The sequence below is a fragment of the Amborella trichopoda genome, chromosome 4 (assembly GCF_054954075.1).
Source record: "Amborella trichopoda isolate Santa Cruz 75 chromosome 4, AtrichopodaSantaCruz75HAP2 v2.0, whole genome shotgun sequence".
NCBI lineage: Eukaryota > Viridiplantae > Streptophyta > Magnoliopsida > Amborellales > Amborellaceae > Amborella > Amborella trichopoda.
This window is the reverse complement of record NC_142339.1, coordinates 6,305,297-6,319,929: the sequence shown is the minus strand read 5'-3', so window position 1 is coordinate 6,319,929 and position 14,633 is coordinate 6,305,297. Positions and strand designations below refer to the sequence as shown.

The window sequence follows — 14,633 nt, the reverse complement described above, 5'->3', positions numbered from 1 at the left end:
TTTTTTGTGAAATTGATGTTAAATGTTGACTTTTGATCTTGCGGAGGTTACGACTTTTGATAGAGAATGGTGAAAGCATAATATTCGTGTAGCCAACCTCAAATCATTGGGATAAAACTTGTACAATATATAATGATGATGATGTGAAATTGTATGTAAAAGCGAATCAAACTCACTGTGAGATGATTTGGTTCATAATCCTAAATCGACAATGGCTATCATCCTCACAAAAACATACGGGTATTGGATGGTTATGAGGCTTTTTGAGTGGTCATACCGAGTTTGTTGGGCAATTCCTTTCACCTTTTTAATTAATTTCGCCATTTTCTCATTTTATTTATTTATTTTGAATGGTCCTGTAATTTAGTTGCCAAAAAAAAAGAAAATTTGTCCCGTAATTTCCCAACAATTAGCTGGCAGGATTAGTGGTGAATATTCAAACTTAGAGCCATAAAAAAAAAAGAAAAAAAAAAACGACAATCAAGCACCACTAACTCGTTTATCTTACTAGGTGGATCCAATGATTTAAAAAACATATCAATGACTTGGATCGGGTTTAGAAAAACCAATCCGGATCGGTGAATCAACATTTTTACTATGACAAAACGCCGTTTTACTATAGCAAATTGTCAGTTCTCTTCTAGACTTAGAACGATTTTCTATATATTGACAGAATCGACATGGGATGACTGAATCCCAGGTAGGCCCAAGCGATTTCATACCAACCCGGCGTCTTTTGAATCATTGGGTGGATCAATGCCAATTGTTACACTTATAGACAGAGAGAGAGAGATATATAAATAATTACTCGTTGCTTAGTATTAAAGAGAAATTGAAATGGATCTCAAAAATTGATACCCGTGCCGGTATCTCAGTACCACTCATAGCTTTATTAATACAAAATATTACAGCATCATTCCATTAGAACCAACACACATACACCATACATGAACAAAAAACATGAAAAAGAAATTGAGAGAAAATAGAAAGAGAGATCAAAGAGAGCTGAAAGAATAAATAATGAACAAATGAAAGGTTTACAAATGTCTTTTTGGCATAACCAAACACCAAAAATACACATCCATGAATGGTTAAAATTTAATGTTCATGAACACCATCTGATAATCTTGCAATGAATCTGAGCTTCATCCACTGATAAATAGCTCATCCACTGATAAATAAGAAGACCCATTATTACTGCATTGAAGATCCAGCCAAAATAGCTTCATTTACTGGCATTGAAGAAGGAGAAGCCTCTTGTAATTGAAGAGCATACTCCAAATTCCATAGAACATCACCCATTGATGGCCTATCAACCCCATATTCTCTCAAGCACTTGTCCGCTGCCTCTGCAAATTTCTTCAAAGAATCAGGAGCTATTTTCCCGGCCAGACTGGGATCTATAATCTTCTCTAAAAGCCCCTTTCTTTGCCATTGCATAGCCCACTCTGCAAGATTCACTTGCTCTCTAGGAAGTGCTGGATCAAGGGCGGGTCTGGCGCATAAAACCTCACATAAAACCACCCCAAAAGAGTATACATCAGATTTATCAGTCAATTTTTGCCTCCTGAAATACTCAGGATCTAAGTAACCGAAGCTTCCTTTCACTGCTGTGCTCACATGGGTTCGCTCCATTCCTGGTGCTGTCTTTGATAGGCCAAAATCAGAAACTTTTGCTATCAAATTCTCATCCAAAAGAATGTTAGTTGTCTTGACATCTCTATGAATTATTCCTTGTGCTGCACCAGTGTGAAGATAATGGAGCCCTCTTGCTGCCCCAATACAAATATCTAACCTCTGTTTCCATGTTAATGGCTTTGAAGTCTTGCCATATAAGTGGTCTCTTAAAGGCCCCAAGGCCATGTATTCATAAACCAAAATCATCTCTGATTGTTCGTCACAATAACCGATCAGTGAAACCAGGTGCCTGTGCCGAAGCATTGAGAGCATTTGGATTTCGGTCTGGAACTCATTTAGGCCTTGCTCTGACTGTGGGTTCCCTCTCTTGACTGCAACTTTGGTGCCATCATCAAGCTCTCCCAGATAGACGTTTCCAAAGCCTCCAACCCCAATTATTGATTTCTGGTTGAAGCTTTTCGTGGCTTCTTGTAACTCTGAGAAACTGAAGTATCGGCCCATCCCAATGCTCGATGAATAAATGTTTCCACTGAACCCACTCCTGGAACCTCCTCTTTGTGATGATATTATGCTCGAATGGCCACCTGAATGAAGAGGGAGAAGCCACGAAGAGAAACTGTTATGTTTTCTCCAATCTTCAGGTCTCTTATGCCACCTAAAAACCATGGCCCCAAGTCCCACAAATGCCGCAAAAGCCATGAAAAGACCCACGGCTGTTGCGGTGCCGTTCTTTGAACCAGCCTTAACCAGAGATCTACCACGATGAACAGAGAATTCTCCATCCAAGCTCCCAAATGAGTTGCTAATCTTCATGATTTCAAGCCCATTAAGAAGAGCATTGGGCTCTGGTTCATCAGACCCAGATGGGTCTGGACTCATTGGACCCACTTGAACAATTATTCGACTCATTGCTATCGATGCATTAACCATGAAATCCTTATAGTAAGGGACAGCCAAATCAAGGGCCAAGGTTGATAAATCAAGCCCTGTGACTGCAGGGTAGCCATTGATATACACATTGAAGTATAGACTATTCAGAGCCTGGCTTATGATATCACAAAAATGGAGCCTAACCAGATATCCAAAACCCGGGTCTACACTAAAGCCCCATGTCAAATTGAACCTATGGCGAATCATTGGCGAAAGCTCTAGAGCTGACGCATAAACCCAATTTGGGGCAATCAATGGACTTACAGTCTCTGTATATGAAATAGCAGCTGGTGAAATCTTCACACTTTTAGCTATTTGTTTCACCCATAAAAAACTTTTATCAGGTAGCCATGTCCTACCTAGTGTGTCATTCTCTGGTGAAATTTCAGGACCCCCAATATTGATCCTATAAAGAGCCTGTAAAGTATGTTGGCTTATCCCCGGAAAGTCACCTACAGGTGAAATTCCAGATACCACATCAGAGATCAAGGTTTTGGGAGCCGAAACCACCTCGACTCCATTAATAAAAGCTACAGAGTTTCTCAATGGGTTGAAAATTACAGAGAGGTGATCAGTGGTCGCATTTACCAGAAACTCCTTCATGACCCATTTGGTGCTGTTGTCTATGTTGAAGTTATGGAGTAGAACAATATCATCGGTGGTCACTGAAAACACAGCATCCGTTAAGGCGAATTGCTCGTTCTCCAATGGGTAAAAGTAGAGGCGAATCCAATGCCATCCCTTATCCACAACCTTGAACCGATAGATCGACTGTTCGACAAAGATCCTGGCCGAAGAATAGAGGGAAGATGGGGCATTGACGGCCGGAGACGAGACCTGGATATCGTCTTTCGTAGAGAGATAAGAGGAAGCCTCTGAATCTGATATGAAAACACGCCCACCATCTAATTTCAATGATTCTGAAGATCCTGAATTTATATAGAACTCATCAGAAGGAGAGAAGGTTAAGGTTTGAGCAAAAGATGAAGAGAAGAAGAGAGAGAAAGAGAAAAGAACCAGCAGAGAATGGCCCATGGCGTCTCTCTGGTTCTTTTCGAAAATGCAGTTCTTGGGGTTTCGTAGAGAGGGGAGAAAGAGTGGTTAATGGCGTTTCTTCGAGAACGCGTGCGTGTTTCTCTGCTGTTATATTTGGTGGGGTTGACTAGTTCTCAGATGGGGTGTCCCGATGGAAAATACGGATATACCCCTAGTTAAGCGGACGCGAAGGTCCGAGGTGAAGGGTAAGAAAGGAAATGTATATTATTTCTCTGCGATGTGTTCAGGAGGCAAATGTTGGAGCGAGAATAAAAAGGCGCCAAAATGCTCACTATATTGTTTTCAGTTTTCAATTTTCATGAGAGGTTAGTTTGACACCTTCATTTGTAGTAATCCATCCATAATCCAATCTCTAAGTTTGTTTACGGTGGATACACGAGTGATGGGTGGCTGTATAAGGTTTCTCTCAGTGGAGGAAAAATCGAACGGCGGAAGTACTTCAAACCACAGTTACCGGGAGTGGCACCGTGAACGGCTTCGGTTCTGGGAGTGGGAGCGTCAGAGCGGCATCTGCTCAAAGCTATGGAGCTCGAGAAAAAAGTTTCGGTGAAGGTAAAAGTAGCGGATCAAGATCCTGTATGAATAGGGAACACGTTCCCAATACATTAAGATCGAGATCCCTATTCAACGGGAGTGCTTTTCATGTCAAATGGGATCGTATTCCTATATTCTCTAGGATCGTGCTCCCATCAACAACAGGATCGCACCCCCATCTAAGAATGATTGTGTTCCTATTTAGAAAGGATCGAGCTCCATTCAAGGAAGGATCGCGTTCTGTGCATGACGAGGCCATGCTCCCATCAAAGAACTTAACTTTTATAAAAATTTGGTTTAAAATATAATTATTTTATTTTAAAAAGTAATTTTATTTAAGAAGTTTCTTTTAAGATGCTTCAGGAAAATAAGGATGGAGTTCCAAAAATACAGGGATCGTGCTCCTAAAGCTCTGGGAGCAGGGATCTAATTTATTCAGGAATGAGATCCTAAAATTTAAGGAACGTGTTCCGTACAGTATCGGGAACGAGTTCTGTTGTGAACGGGATCGCGAATCCTAAGAATAGGACTGAGTAGGGAATGAGTTACGGTCGAGATCTTGACTACGGAACACCCGGAGCAGGAGCGCCACCCTAGTTGGGCGGTCCCGATAACTATGATTCAAACGGCCTAACCGGTAAATCAGCCGGTTCGACTAGCCTAACTGAGCAAGTTCCAAGTGATAAAAAAAATACTAAAAAAATATAATAAAATATAATAAAATATATTTAAGCATGATTAAACAAAACACATCCAAATGAAGTAAAACATTAATGAAAAAATGGCTTTTAAAGAAAGAATCGCTTTGTATCTAGAGATATTTTTGAAATTTAAAAAAAAAATAAAAAATATAAAAATAAGTATTATGGCCAAATTTTTTTCCAATATTTGCTAAAGTAATGAAAAACATAAAAAAATACATTACAAACAAAATATTTTATTATTTGATTTTATATAAATTTTTTGTTGAATTTTTTTAAGATACCCGATCGGTTTACCAAAACTCGCCGGTTCCGATTTATAACCGGGGCATTACATTTGAGCCGCCCAATTTTGCCTACACTGGATTCTCTCTCATCGATTTGAGCTTATTAAGGATGATTTTTGGGAAATAGATATGAATTTCGTTTCTGATAGTTCACTAAAATGCAGTGAATATCGATTCTCTCACTCCAAGGAGAAGGATCCTATTTTCCAAGAACTCAGCTTGAGGCTCTATATCTCTAAATTTTCTCTCAATCAGGCAAAGAAACAAGAATTCTCTCTCCCTCTTTATGAATTCTAGCTCAAGTGGGGAAAATATTTATATTTATGCCATGTTTTTTGTTTGGACAAAATAAATTTATAGCTATGGTATTCATTTTTTAACTTTGTTTTTAAAGATATGTCAAATTTACCTCATCTAAATAAAAAAGCGATATATGGTTCTACACTTTCATAACTAAAGTTGCAATCAGGGCTTCCATGGGACCGAGTTTTCGAACTGATTATTGCAACTCATTTTAACCCCGGCATATCATTAGATACAGTTCAATGAGACCATTTATTTTTGGAATAGGGAGCGCACAATTACTTGTGTCACAAAATTAGAAAAAAAAAAAAATCAATTTTTTAGTCGAAAAATATATGCAAATGCATTGAAAAGCCTTATTAAAGCATGTGTATATTATAGAATGGAACAATGTCGTACTTTCTTTCAGGGACCATATTTGAAAAGGGCCTCATTTGAACTTTTCCCTTACAGATATTTTGACTATTGATCCTAATTGGGTTTAAGGATAGCTTTTCAGTTGTCAAATGCATAACCAAGCCCTAGATTCTCAGAAATTTGTCAAGGTAATACCTATTTCTCTTTTGTGATATAGTTGTCATGATTTCGGTTATGGAGAGCTGATTGATCTCAATATATGCTAATCTTTCAAATGGTGGTTTTTCAGTTTATTTCCCCTAATTGGAGGAAGTTAATCTTTTATAGGTTTTTAAAACCTGCCAAACGTTGAGGTATTTGGGCCAATTATTTCATTAGTAACTGGTAATGACATGGTGTTTTCAATTAGAATGGGTTTACTATGTTAGTAACTGGTAATGACATAGTGATCTGCTAAGGTGCTAGTGTTCTCTAAGAACTTGTTTAGTGAAAACTCCTGATGAGAAAATTGCAGAAGAAAATAAAAAAGGATGATTTTGAATTAGCGAAAGGGAACCACCACATGCCATCATCTTTTGAATTTGGTAAATGCCTCTGCAGCTATATGACTACATTTCTTATTTTTCTATTTATTTATTTATTTGTTGTCAGCTTATTATTATTATTATTATTATTGTTATTATTATTTGTCAATCATATTCAAGTTTAGTTTTGAAGAACATGGAGGTCGTTGCCGATAAAGGGATGGTAGGAGAGAAGGGTGGATAGGACTGATCTCATGAAACAGGGGAGAGTAGTGGGCATAGGGGCTAGCAAATTTAAGTTTGTTGAGGACTATGATGTGCCATTGAACAGCTGGGACTAATATCTACCATTTCAGAGTGATGAAAGGAACATAACGATCGCTTTCGATGTGAATCAAAGATGGCACAATGAGTAATTGTGTTTTTCTGAGCTCTTAGTGGCTATTCTAGACATACAAGAGGTCTGGAACTGTTGTGGTGAGGGCCAGTGAACCTACTTCATGATCCAAATGTCATAGGAAGAGTTAGTGATGGAACACTAAGATTAGGATTGGGGACTAGATCAAGGTGCATCCATTAGGAAAGGGTTGGAAAATTGTGTGAATTAGATGTGAGAGTTGCACTTCTCAAGAGTAGGCAAATGGGACAATCTATTTGATTCCAATTAGAACTTTGAATATACTGATAGTACCTTTTCAATCTTCCACAAAACTCCCAACTTAGGAATCTACTGGATTTCCAATTGATTAACCAACAGGTGGAGGGAGATAGATTGGTTTATATTGGAATCGGGAACTCTAAAGCACATACTCCTAGACTCCAAGCCATATTCTGCTAAACGTTCACAGAGTACTCAAATCTTAAACCCTTGAAACTTAGGAAGAATCACTCTTCTGTAGATAATAGCATCATGTCATTTTTCTGGTTGTTCCCATATTCAGCAAAAAAGGCTTACAACACACACTGACTTCTTTCCCACGCCCCGGAAAATAGCTAACTCATAAAATGGACAACAGTACACCACATGACCCAGGAATCTGAATTAACTCGAGGAATAAAATCAAATTTGCGCAGGAAATGACAAGTGTAACAGTAGATGGCGAACTGCTCCTCCTTGTTGCAACAGAGGCATGTTGCAGAACTGGGAAGTCAGCTTTAGAGATTGTAACTTGCTTATCAAAGTAAATACCAACCTTCCAAGTGCATAAATTCAAGGGGAATTGGGGATGAGTGGGCTATAGTTGACAGGTACTTAACACCTCTACCATGACTAAGGATACTCAGAAAAGACCTGGTATAAATTTGACTCGAAACAGGCCCATTGCCAAGACAACTTATAGAAGCCCATGAAAAAAGAACATCAACTCTAATCCTTTCCTTCGTTTGGTGTAACTCATCAAATGTGAGCTCCCTAAACATTCCTCTTAAAACAACAGATAGCCCCCACATGATTTTCCCCTTTGAGATCAAGATGTGACTGGGTGTTTTCAATTTTTTAATGGGACATCGGCAATGGATGATCCTTGAGGTGCCATCCTGTTCTGCAAATGGATGAGGCCTTTCCTGAGGGCAATGGAATATTCTGTTGATTTTTTCCCATTGATATCAGTTACAATTAAGATGATAGGTAGCTTGAAGTTGGACTGTTGGGGATGAGCTATCATCATTCATCAAGGTGGGTGAAATTTGAAGTTCTATTTGGGTAAGAAGATGATCTGATTGTTTCATGGTTACAGGCCTAGAGAGGTGGATTCGAGGAGTTCATGGAAGTGGGCTGCATAAAACTTTGTGTCGTTTATACTGACTGGTATTGAAAGCTTAGTGGGTTGCTGGAACCTTCTTTGAAATAATGAGACTGGAGAATAGTGGTCCCACTATGTTTTTTTAATGGTAATTTCCAATACTGGTCCACTTGCTGTGGGCACCAAGGGAAACATTCTTAAATGAGCCATAGTGTCATGTTTCCTTTTTTTGTCTTCAGTTGATTTGAATGCCGCCTATGTAGATGCAGTCCGCAAATCAATGACCATCTATTGTTGGAGAAGCTATTTCTCTATTGAAAAGGTAACCACACATATCGTATTAATAAAGACGAGGAGAACACATTGGTTTCTAGTTTGAAGCATTGTGGGTTTTAGAAACCTCGTAAATGATTTGAGCTATGACTTCCTTGGATCATGCATGAGCAATTTTACTTGAGAAAATGGTTACTCTTGAGTATGCTACTCTGTTTCATTGTTAATTTAATGGATGGGCTTCTATATTTATTATTGGCTTAAAAAGATACAAGATGTCCCTTTTGCAGTAAAGCAAACCAATCCTTCCTTGTGCGTCCCACTCAAGGGACCGCCCGCTAACATTCAGAGGATGGTGGGATCCGCAGTAGGGCCAATCTCTCATACTATCTCCCTATGGAATCAAATGAGCCGTCCCAGCCTGATGTTCTCAACATGAATATTATGCTTGGGCACAAGTTAGAGTAGCTTCTACACCAGGCATATAAGTTGTCGACTCGGTTTCATGAGGTTTATATTTCTGTGACAGATTATCCTGCTTTCCGTCTTCAAGTATGTGGATGAAACTATTTCGGAATGATGAGAGTGGCAAAATTCAAAGGTAATTGCTCAGCAAAGTTTAAAACCTTGGAACTTGGACTTGACTCTGCCCCTCAACAAAATTCCTAGCTGAGTCAGATTTTGAGTCTCCTCTTGTGTCAACACGTTCTTTGAATGGTTGTTATGAAGTCTTTTGCAAAAAATATGTAATACTTGAAATGACTACTCTTTGCTGAGTAAGTCTTAGTATTTTTGTTTCTCAAGAAGGGCCCCAGCCAAAATTTTCCCCCAAGTGCTTTAAACTTCCACTGCCTCATGTGGTGTCGGTTCTCAGATGGAGATGCAGATCTAGCCCACATAAATGCCATTATTGCTTTGGAGACAATCTCAGTGTAAATTTGTACCAACCCAACTTTTATGCTGTTTGTATGTTCAATCTTGAAGCCATATTCACTGTGCTGTTCAGTCCTGTTGTCAGTTTACGCTTCAGCATTGTTGGCTGTTTATTTGAGGTCATCTCCATGCAACATGGAACATGCAATGCTGGTCACAATAGAGAGTGAATGCTCTCAAAGACATGTCCCTATATGTAAACCAGCTTTCGTGCTAGTTATAACTTGGCAATCCTATTCCAATGCTTGTTGCCTCAATATGGTCCCTTGTTTGCTCCCTACTACTACTACTACTACTACTACTGCTACTACTACTCTTGTTGGCTCCCTACTACTACCTTGTAAGTGCCACATGTTGCTGCTCATCTTCTACCAGTGTTTCTCTTCAGCTGTCCCATTTGGATATTTGTTGCACAAATTCTAACTGATATTGTCTAGCTCTGTAGTAAAGTAAGAACTATCATAATGCATACAAAGTCTTAATTGACTAGGGTGAACATTATACATTCCACAAGCTTTGCTTCCAGTTGAATGACAGGACAGAAAACTAAACACATACGACAGACTGTACCATTACCTTAAGCATCTTTATAATTTCCTAGAAATGTGGTGCCTTAAATTTATGCTAGTGTTGCTATAAGATGTGGTAGTTCTTCTCATGTCCAAGAGAGTCCAGTATTTTGTGGCTCACTGCTCTCGTCAATAACATTTGGGAGCAAATTATGGACTCTTTCTATCAAGTGGGCTATTCCATTAAGACAATGGTTCTGATGTAATATCTCATGTCATTCTAGTACTCTGATTCCTTTTTACGGCAATGTCTGGATTGTCCTCTTTATGTCCTGCGTACTCAAAGGAGATTCGGTTGGTTCACATGCCTGCTGCCAAATTGGGGCCTGAATTGCATTATGTATCATTCTTGCTGTCTTGCATAACCTAAAAGTTTCCACGAGCTGTCTGTTAAGGCTCATGAATTGGAGTCCTTGATTGGCAAGTGAACTGCTCTAGTTATCTTCACCTAAAGATTTCATGCTCCAATGCATTCTTGTCCTTCTGTAACTTTTAGTTGTTGTTAATTTATAAATTAGGATTTGCTTGAGTCAACGTGGCTTGGACACTTCCTGGGCCTATAAACATGTAAACTTGAACAAGAGATCTTGTAAATAGTCACTGTGTTTTTCATAAGGCTTCAACAAATTTTGGGTCTTGTTCACATGTTGCAGGGGCTTCACCTAGATCATTAAAAAGCAAGACATTCCATACAAAGTTTAACTTTGACTTGGATAGAATTGTCGATCTGAGATAAGACAGGGCTGAGTCCTGAGCCAAATACAAGTTGTCACAATTGCTTGTAAGAACCTCGTCCTCTTTGATAGACCTATGTTTTCTTAATGGATTATCTTGGTAGGTTTGAAAAGTCCCAGCAATTGTCCATCTAGAAAATACCAAACTACGTTTTTTTTGGTTCAATGATCTTCTTGGTTTTTTATATGCAGCCTTAGCTGTGGAAATTGAACAGGTCACTCCAAGGCTTTTGAATCTTATCATTCGTATATGTTCCCATTTAGGTGATTGTTTGGGTAGGAATTCACTCATAGTGCAATGCAAGGGTACTTTGAAGATAAGATACTTTGAAGATAAGAAGTGCTTGGGACCTGTATGTGAGACATACAACTTATACGTGCTTTCATCCCCTAAATAATGCTCTTTTAGGGATAACTGATCATTATGTAATGTTATTGCATTGTAAGTTGAAGAGCTTCATCTAGTTATTTTCTTGTATTATGATACAGTTCAGGACCAAAGGCTTCTATGAATCTGCATCCGAGTAGAATCACATTCTATGGATGTTGTGTTATGAACTTCCCAATGTAGCTAGTACAAAGGCCATTAGATGCAAAACAAAAAGTAATAATAAACCACTTATATTTCATCATCATTTTAGCCTTTTTCCAATTAATTGGGGTCAGCTACATGAATCTTGGTTCTCCATTCTGCTCTATTAAAGACCATATTTTTAGTGAGGTCATAAGTCCCCATATTGTTTCGGACTACTTCCAACTACGTCATTTTGGGCCTACCACTTGCCCTTTTCAGTCATTCCATTTGAACTAACTCGCACCTCTTAACAAGTGTTTTACTTGATCGGGTCCACACATGGCCAGCCCACTTAAGTCTACTCTATCTCATTTATCACCTATTGGTGCCATGCCTAAATTCTCTCAAATAGATTCATTTCAAATTCTATCCCTTCTTGTCTTGCCACTCATCCATCACAACATCCTCATCTCCGCTACACTCATTCTACTATGGATATATTGATTTTTGTCTGTCCAACATTCCGCTCCATAGAGTAATGTTGGTCTCACCATTGTCCTATAGAAACTGCCGTTCAGCCTAATTGGTATGCGGCGATCACATAAAATTGCAATTTCACATCTCCACTTCGCCCACCCAGCTCTAATTCTGTGTGCGATGTCTTCCTCGATCTCTCCATTTTCCTGGATTATCGACCCAAGATATCGAAAGTGCGGTCTTCTTGTACTTCCTAACCTTAATTCTTAATTACTTCCTCATCTCTACTACTATTATTACTAAACTTGCACTCCACATACTCTATCTTAGTCCAATTAATTTTAAAACCTTTAGATTCTAGATCATCTCTTCAAAGTTCTAACTTTGTGTTGACGCTGTTTCCAGTCTCATCAATCAAAACTATGTCATCTGTGAACAACATGCACCACGGTACCTCATCCTGTAGGTGCCTAGTTAAGTCGTCTATAACCAAGACAAAGAGGTACAAGCTCAATGCTGACCCTTGATGTTGACCTATTGTCACTGAAAACTCACTCGTCTTTCCACTAGTTTTTCGTACACTAGTTAGCGCTCCATCATGCATATCTCTCACCAAATGGATGTAATGTCTAGAGACGCCTTTCTTTTCCAACACCCACCAAATCAAATCTTGAGGTACTCTTTCATAAGCTTTCTCTAAATCAATAAAGACCATGTGGAGGTCTTTTCCCTTCGTCCTAAAAAAAAACTAATCAGTTGCTTGAGTAGGAAAATAGCTTCAGTTGTTGACCTTCCTGGCATAAAACCAAATTGATTTTTAGATAGACCTGTTTCATGCCTTAGTCATTGCTTAATGACTCTCTTCCAAAGCTTCATAGTATGTCTTATAAGCTTGATTTCTTGAAAGTTTGCACAATTCTGTATGCCTCTTTTGTTCTTGTAGATAGGTACCACAATATTTTTGTCTATTCGTCTGGTATTTTCTTTGTTCTCAATACCTTGTTGAACAGTTTCGTCAGTCATTCAATGCCAATTTCCCCTATGCACTTTCAAACTTCTATCGGGATACCATCTGGTCCAAAGCCTTTCCTATCTTCATCATTTTCAAAGCTTCTTTCACTTTTGATGTCCTAATCCTACGAATGTATCTATGACCTCCGCCGTCACTTGTACCAGCAGTCCCTTCTACCACTATGTTCCCATTTTCTTCGTCATATATTTGACACTTTATATTTCAAATAAGCTGTGTGTATTTTTTGACATGCCAGAATTATATAGTCAAGGAACTATGGTGGTACAAATAATTACTAAAGTTCAAGCTATGGACAAATCCCCCTAAGTGGTTTTGAATTTTTTCCTTTCTCTTTTTTTCTCTTATAGGTTTAGGTATTTGAAACTGAATTCCTAGCCAAAATTTTCAATAGTCTGCTGGTTGCCCTTTTCTGTTGTTTCTGTTTACTAGATTAGACTGGGTTTTTCAGGGGCTTCATCTCAGGTCTTGCTTGGGAGGCCTGCTAGGGAGGTGAAGAAAGTAAAATACAATAATTCTTGTTGCCTCCTTGATTACAATCCCCGATGTAATGTTAATAAATTAAACTACACTGAATGAAGACTAAGAGCAATATAGTCACTTGAATCTGGATTGGGAAGAATTCAAAGAATTTGCGAAGAGACCACGAATGAAATTGGGTTACTGGTTCCAAAAATGGGTATTTGAGGCTGCATCAATGCTTGACGAAAGATCAGGCACCTTATTGCCTTCTCCATAAATATGGGAGTAGTGGTTACTCACAAAGTGGCATGACTAGAAGAATCTCATGAACGTCTCTTTTGAATATTCAGCCATTTGAGTGCATGCCAAGGTGCCGCTTGAGCACTACAAAGGAGTCAGCTTCTGCCAACGGGTTCTGAATATTCATAGAACTGGCCTTTTGAATTCCCACTTGAATAGTGTGTATTTAGTATCAATATTTGTGCCTCTCACTGGGCAAAGAAGGCCATTAAGAAATGTCCTTCGTTATCCCTTAGGACTCTTAAAAGCCAGCATCTCCCTGATTACTTGAACCATCTATCATGCTATTGCTGTTTTGTTGGGAGGATGATTAATTTATCTTATGCTCTTTGGTCACTGTCAGCCCAAATGCCAAATTTATTTTGTATTGTAAACAATATTAGTGTCGAACTCAATCAGCAAAAAACGAAAAAATCTTTAATATTTAACATTTTAGCATTAAAAAAATGCTCGAATATTTTTTGAGAATTCTTTCATATTTCAACTACAAAAAAACATATTTTATCAATAACGAATACAACTTATTGTTTACAAACACACAGTTTTTACTTCACATGGGAATGCAAAAGATGAAGTCTTTTGCTACACTATGCATCCTGGAAAGGATGAGGAACATCTCTACCAGGCAAACTCTTCTGCTAACCTGCTACTATGACTGAGCATACTATGAGTAAATTCATCCAGATCCATTAATGCTAAAGATGATCAGTATTTTTCCTTCTTTCAAATAGATACGTCACTTTATGAGGAATTCTTTTAGTGACACTCCAAAATGGTATTTTCCATAATGACAACTCTTCTGCCATTCTTAAAAAATAGAAAAAAAGAGAAAATTTATCAAAATGCACCTAAAAGATGGAGCATTTTAACCCCATCAAGATATACATGATAATGAGTTAGAACAACTGAAAATGGTTAAATTTTAAATAGTTAATGAGTTTGGTGTATTTCGATAAATTTCTCAAAAATAAAAACACACAAGGAAAGCAAAAAAAGAAAATCAATGAAGGAATCTGTACCTAAGTCAAATTATTTCTTGTTCTCATTTCCCTTAGCTCTAGGGCTGGTTGTCATTTCTCCAATCAGAATTATACATCACTCACATATTTCTTTGTGTTTTTAATTTTATTTTATGAATGCTTGGTGTGATAAGGGAGAGTTTAGCAATGACTCTTGAAGCTATATGTTCCTCGGTCTTTCGTTTGAGGTGTATTTTTGGGTCCATATTTAGGGCTTGAATCTGCGATAGATCCTTAGCAGATTCCAGGG

General features: G+C 38.3%; 1 protein-coding gene and 1 long non-coding RNA gene across 2 annotated transcripts; one reads left to right on the top strand and one right to left on the bottom strand.

The window, feature by feature from the left end:
* Positions 1–838: 838 nt before the first annotated feature.
* On the bottom strand, positions 839–3,701 carry LOC18439204 (putative receptor-like protein kinase At2g21480). Its single transcript, XM_006849376.4, has one exon. It carries the CDS (start codon positions 3,601–3,603, stop codon positions 1,195–1,197), a length of 2,409 nt encoding a protein of 802 aa, XP_006849439.1. The 5' UTR covers positions 3,604–3,701; the 3' UTR covers positions 839–1,194.
* A 2,197-nt stretch (positions 3,702–5,898) lies between these two features.
* On the top strand, positions 5,899–14,197 carry LOC148782226 (uncharacterized). Its single transcript, XR_016053926.1, has 2 exons — positions 5,899–5,994; positions 6,096–14,197. It is a non-coding gene; the product is annotated as an uncharacterized LOC148782226 (long non-coding RNA).
* The last annotated feature ends 436 nt before the right edge of the window (positions 14,198–14,633 follow it).